Source organism: Pundamilia nyererei, unplaced genomic scaffold, assembly GCF_000239375.1.
Source record: "Pundamilia nyererei isolate P.nyererei 1_Seehausen unplaced genomic scaffold, PunNye1.0 scaffold00026, whole genome shotgun sequence".
NCBI lineage: Eukaryota > Metazoa > Chordata > Actinopteri > Cichliformes > Cichlidae > Pundamilia > Pundamilia nyererei.
Genome location: NW_005187427.1, coordinates 4088498 through 4094869, shown reverse-complemented (window position 1 = coordinate 4094869; position 6372 = coordinate 4088498). Strand labels below are relative to the sequence as shown.

Here is a 6372-nt window from a genome sequence, read left to right as displayed (position 1 = left end):
CTGTAACTGTTATCTTTGGCATTTTTCTTAACTGTTTTTCACCTAAAGAACTGGTCAGAAATGTTGTGTTTTTGTGACAGGCTAAATATAGAGACTAAATATACAATTTAAAATTGGTTCTTTGCCAAGTGTTATCTTATATATGACACAACAGAAAATGAGTTAAAAACAACCCTTAATGAAACATTTTGAAAGCCCTTCAGAAAACCTTTTTTTTTTCTATTTCCAGAAAGTCTGGCTCTTTGGAAGCAAAAGGTGAAGAAATGATGGCTGACTCAAGACTTTTGCACATGCTTTAGTTAAGACTAAAATGCAAGCATGCAACAGTTTTTTTCTTTTCTAGTCAGACTACTTGTCATAGTGCATGTTAGCGTTTTACATGTCGTTTACAACAAATCATCACATTGTGAGGAATGTTTGGTACTTTTGCTCGTCAGAGGAAATCTTCATCGGTTTTCATGTTTCAGCGTGATTTAAAACTGGTTGTATCTCTAAGCTCCACGGGTTCTGTGCGAATGAACACATTTTGACTGCTGTTTGTCACTTCCCGAGTTTCACCTTCCTCTTTGGCGCACAGCAGGCAAAGACACATTACTTGCTGCACTCGCCTGCTATGCCTCCGTAGACCAAAGGCTGAGAGAATTCCTATCTGTCCAAACACAGCTGCTAGAACGACTAAGGATAAAAACCAAAGCTGTGAAAAACTGGCTCGGCATCCAGGTTTGAACAATGTGTGAAAAGGAAGTGGCAGTCAGCCAGGGGCGATGGTTCTACTCCACTACCAGAGAAAATTTCAGTACCACAAGCTTTTCAAGAAGCTGTGAGAAATACAGCTGTTTCTGAGCCAAATTATTCACTGCATTTTAATCTGCACATTGTAGACTAGCATAACACAAACAAGCAGTTATGATGGAACTCATGAAAAAGACACTCATTGAAAGCCCCGAGGTAAGACAAAAGAGAGCTGCAGGGGACGTCTGCATGATATATAATTAGCATCACCTTTTGATTTTTCAGGCATATTTTAATCCCGTATATCTATAAATCTGAAGCTTTTAGGGCGTATGTTGTAACTCTTGATCTCTGGATTATGATTTATGTAACAAATCCTTCAATAAAGAACAGAATCCTGACCCACAGAGTCCACTTACGACCCTTTAATGAAGGAAGCAGAGGCGGATCACTTATTATACTGAAACACACAATAGCCTTGACCTCACCTTCAACTTGTTTCATTTCCTGACTGATGAACTCACAAGTAAACACATATGTACCAAGGCCTTGTTCCTTGAAGTCAAGATCATAATTTTTGTCTTCAGATGGGAAGAAAGTCTCCACAGTGTGACTTTATGTACAGACCTGTGTCTCCTTTCTGCTATAAATAGACACACAGAATACCCAGTCTTTGTGAAGACAACTTTATGGGTTAAAGGTAAAAGTAGTTGCAAAACCAAAAACTGCGGAAGAGTGCAAAGAGTGCACAGTCTCACTTTTCTGCGTGTGTTCCTGTAAATAAAGGTTTTGAAGCAATTGCACAGAATTATTCTCAAACAGTTTTAAGGGTTTTTTCCACAGCAAAATGGACGGTGAAAAGAAAAACCTTGTTAAGGCTGCAAGTCTGCAATTCTGACTTCAAAGAGGCCTGTTGCTCAACCATCATCCACCCGTGTGTTCGCTTATCCATTACACGGGTGATTTGGCTGATTTTGTCTATGTCAGTGGGTTAAACGTTTTATTTCATCCTCACTGATCTCATCGGGAAGCTATTTTGAGCAAGAACGCTCGAAACACCCACTGTATGCTATACGTTGAACAGAAATAGCACAAGGTCACATCTAAACACAGCAAAGCATTCAGCAGATAAAGACCTTCACAATTCCTTCTGTTGGTAGAGACCAAAAACAGAGCAAAAAGAATTTACTGTCATAAATTATTTATAACTGACAGATGAGGTCATAAGCAATTTTACAATGAATACAATATCAATATTGTGTTTGCAGTTTGTTTCTATTTGTTTCTACTATTATTATTTAATGAAGTTACCATTATTATTTACTAATAGTATTATATTACTAATTGCCTTATCATGTTTAGAACTGTGCAAGTAAATGAAACAGTAGTAAGGGTAAATGTTACTGTTACTGCAGAGCTGTTTATAGGTAGGTGTTATGTCATATTTCCTTCAAAGCCAGTTACTTCCTGTCCAGGAGGATATGGTGACTTGTTGCTAAGGCACAACACAATCTTGGTACTTCTGTCTGTCTCTTATTTGCTTCATCCTGTAAGCTTCTATACTGTGCAGGGGAAGTGGTGGAACTGCTTGCAATAAAACAGCAGCGCCCTCTTTATGACACTGTCAATCCTGCTGATTTTCTGTTGTCTAACTGTGTGTAACACAAAATGTGGTGCAGAAACAACACGAATGATATCGCTCAGAGATTTGAATCTGAAAGCCCATTTCCAAAAAAGTGTCAAATGTAAATGAAAACAATGCAACAGAATCCAAATCTCATAGACCCACATTTATTCAGAGTAGAAAATAGAAAACATATCAAATGTTTAAGCCAAGAAAATGCACCAAAAAATAAGCACATGGTTGGATGGTACCGACACGTTGGACATTGCTCTTGTTTACCACTGTGTAGCGTCCCCTCTTCTTTTAAAAACAGTCTGTAAACATCTGGGAACTGAAGAGACCAGCTGCTGGACTTGCGGGAGAGAAATTTCCCATTCTTGTCTGATATAAGTTGCAGTTGCTCAACAGTTCTGGATTTTCTTTGTTTTATTTTTAATTCCATGACGTCCTAACACGTTCTACTCTTCTACTATAAGCCCTGCTGCTGTATATGCAGTATACTGTCTAGCATTGTCATGTTGAAATACAGAAGGCATTCACTGAAAAAGAGGTAAGCCTGTGATCCTTCTGTTGGTAGATGGGAGCATTTGTTGTACTAAAACCAACGGTGCCTTTCCAGATGCACAAATTGTCAATTTCATAGGCACTAATGCACCCCATACCATCAGAGATGCAATTTTTCAACTGAGCGCTGATAACAGCACTTGTCCATTTCTGCTTTAGTCCAGAGGATATAGTGAAATTTCAATTTGTCTGACCACAGCCTGTCCGAGGTACCACAAGGAGAAAGGCGGGGTACACCCTGGACAGGTCTGCAGCCTGATGCAGGAAAAGACATAGAGACAAACTCACATTCACAATAATTGTATGTCTGTGGGAGGTATTGGAAAGCATGGCTGTGGGAGCACACGCAGAGAACTAAACAAACTCAGAAAGGCCTCTGACCAGAGGTGGAGTCGAACTCTGGACTTGCTTACTTTAAGACAACAGTGCCAACACCAGTACTAACATTTATGTAACGATCTATATTTACACATATAATGGTCAGTATGCTGTTTCTTCCTTCTTGATATACAATATTCCTATGCATGTACATAAATCCTGTTGTTCAGATGATCTTACTGTTTTAGCTTCCTCTCAGCGTGTCTGCTCTGACCAAAAACAGTGTAATTTCATCTTTTACAAACAACAGATGCGTCCTCTTTTGGAACATAATACATCAGCTAACTGTAGAAAATCAATGAACTAGACAAACACGCACGGTGCACTTGCCTGTGTACTTCAGTTCTTCCCAACTGCTTTTAAACGGACAGACTGACTTAACAATGGGTCATTAATCACATCTGAGAGTCGCCGGAGACACACAAACTGCATGCATGACATATTGTTTTTTTGACCTTGGCGGACTCACGATTGAAGGCATGAGCAGACACTCAAAGCTTTGACCTTTTGATTCTGAGTGCAGCCGCTGCAGACACGGCAGCGATCTCCCAGGAGGATTCAAACCTCTGCTGCTGCTAATGTCTTAAAACTGATCAAAAACTAAACACACACCTCAGCCAGGTTTAATATACTGAGGATTGTTAGATTTTGAGCTTAGGCGTTCCCCGACTTTATTTTTACTTCATCTTTGCAGTAGAGGTTAGATGAGTTTCAGCATTTGCAGGAAATATCCTGTGCATTGTTTCTCAATTACAGGGAAGTGAGCCAGGACAGACTGAGAGTTAACACTATAAACATGTTTTGGTTGGAGGGCTGCTGCCTGCAGGAGAGAACAATCACATGCCAAAGTCTTCAAAAGAAATATATATATAGAACACCTGTTTGGCAATTCAAAGAGTAGTAGAATATACCAAATAAATCCAAATATTCCTGTGATTTTGTTCAGCGGCATCAAAAATATACCCAGTTCTTCTTCTATGGACAATAATAAATGCATTCCAGCTATGTTCACTTTTTCTTCTCTCTTCTTGTCACATCTTACTTTAATATTATCCAAACTTATAGACTTTACTAATAGTGCAGTGCTTTTTTTCTAGACATACACTGCCACCTCTTGGTGTTTCTCTATATCTACAGATAATATTTGCTTTGGTCTGTCCTGTCAATTTTTTAGCTATTTATTTAGCTGCACATTAATAGAATTATGTATTCATGGAATAATTCAATTCAATTTAATTCTGTTTTATTAATATTGCATCAATTTACAACAACAGTTGCCTCAGGGCACTTTATACTGCAAGGTAAAGACACTACAATATTATAAAAAAATCTCCCAACAATCATACAGCCCGCCCAGCCCCTTTTAACACAGGAAGAAATATCTTGCAGAACCAGGATCAGAACTGTACTTGAACACAAGTAAGAAAAATGTAGGCAGCCCAGCCTCCTCATAGCTGTACTTATCAAATAGGTGCATCTGTGGTATAAATGTGAAAATAGGTGATTTTCAGAAAAGTTGAACTCTGACCTCGAGGTCGAGATTCCTCTCCTCTGGGATTTTTAGTAAATGCACGTATGGTGTACATTTCAAAATCCTACGTTGCCTCGTTCTCAGGTAATGGCACTCACAAACTTGGGTGTCCAAATTTAGCTCATATACCCGACATAAGCGACTGTAAACCAGTAACGACAGCTACTTCACTACGTGTGGGAATTTACACTTAATAGTTGGAATCAAAGTCATAAACTATTAATAGTTCATATTTTTTTCGTTTTAATCCTTGGTACGCGGATCTTCAGAAATAATTTGTTCGCTAGAATCACTTATCCGCTACAAAATTAATATAATTTAAATACGTATGACTAGAATTTCCACTCTTTACACCCCCTGTGGAGCTAAAAATGAGGTACAAATTTAAAATAAGTGTAAAAAAAAAAGATGCACATTTGTTGACTGGAATATAAAAGAGCAAAGGCGAAGAAACACCGAAGCAAAGCTGATAGAAATTTTCACAAAAATATAGGCACGACTATTGACTATTTTTTGACGCACTTTGGAATTCGGACGCTGTTCGGCGCTCTCTCATCGCGAGAAAAGCCCCGGCCTTGCCCGGCCAAAGATGCTCCGGCATCTCCAGAGTCTGCGAACACCCCCAGAAACTCAGCATCCAGCATTTCAGCCCTGACGCCGGAGCGCACCGGTTTACAGGCGACCTCAGAGGCGCTGCTGTGACAGAACAGTTTGCAATGGACACGTCTGCACCGGAACCGAGGACCACTGAGGTTTGTGAGGTGGAGGAGGCAGAAGAAGCTGTAAGCTTGAGGAGAAGTAGTAAATCGTCAGTTTCTATTTAATTCCTGCCTTTACGCAGGGTGGAGAGGCAGCGCGATCCGCCGCCTGACAGTAATCCTCTGCCCGGGAGGAGCAGGGAAAGCCCTTTCAAGGCTGAGGCAGAGTGAGGGAGGGAGAGTTTTAAGTCGGATGGGGAACGAGAGAGTTGTCATATTCGGAGCTTTTGCCCTGCCACTCGAGGTTTAACGGGGCGACTCTCATTCAAGCTTCTGGGAATTAACTTCGCACCATGAGCGGACCGACGGACGGTAAGCAGTGTGCGCGAATCTGCCTGATCAATACCACAGTGTCCTGAGAGGGCTTAGCTTGAAGTAGACATAAACAGCCCCTCGCCAAGGTTATTGATCACTGGCTCACTTATTGACAGGCTGTTAACTAGCTTTTCTTTGGCTGTGGCATTTTGAAACAGAGCATGATATTGGTTATAGATCGGTGACGGGATTCATCAATGTTTTCCTCAATGTCATTGCGTGTTGCCAGATCTGAGGACTGTCAGCAGTATGAACTGACTCATGAGGGACTCCAACAGTAGAGAAATTTCCAAAGTCATATCACCCAGCAGGCTGTTTCCTTTTATTGACCCAATATTTAAAATCACTACTCGAACATTTACTTTTTGAGGCAGATTTTATTGTTATTATTCTTATTCTATTATTCTTTGTGTGTGTGTGTGTGTGTGTGTGTGTGTGTGTGTGTGTGTGTGTGTGTGTGTGTGTGTGTG

General features: G+C 40.3%; 1 protein-coding gene across 2 annotated transcripts in view; it reads left to right on the top strand.

Annotated features, from left to right (window-relative positions):
- Positions 1 to 5465: 5465 nt before the first annotated feature.
- The window catches only part of LOC102210990 (actin-binding LIM protein 3-like), a 53739-nt gene continuing 52832 nt past the window's right edge, over positions 5466 to 6372 (top strand). Inside the window, exons 1-2 of one of the 2 annotated variants that reach the window (XM_013909471.1) lie at positions 5466 to 5581; positions 5671 to 5899. In XM_013909471.1, the coding sequence (XP_013764925.1) occupies positions 5881 to 5899 (19 nt within the window). In that variant the 5' untranslated portion in view covers positions 5466 to 5581; positions 5671 to 5880. Of the gene's footprint in view, positions 5900 to 6372 lie in introns of both variants that reach the window. The other variant, XM_013909472.1, reaches the window with a different exon arrangement.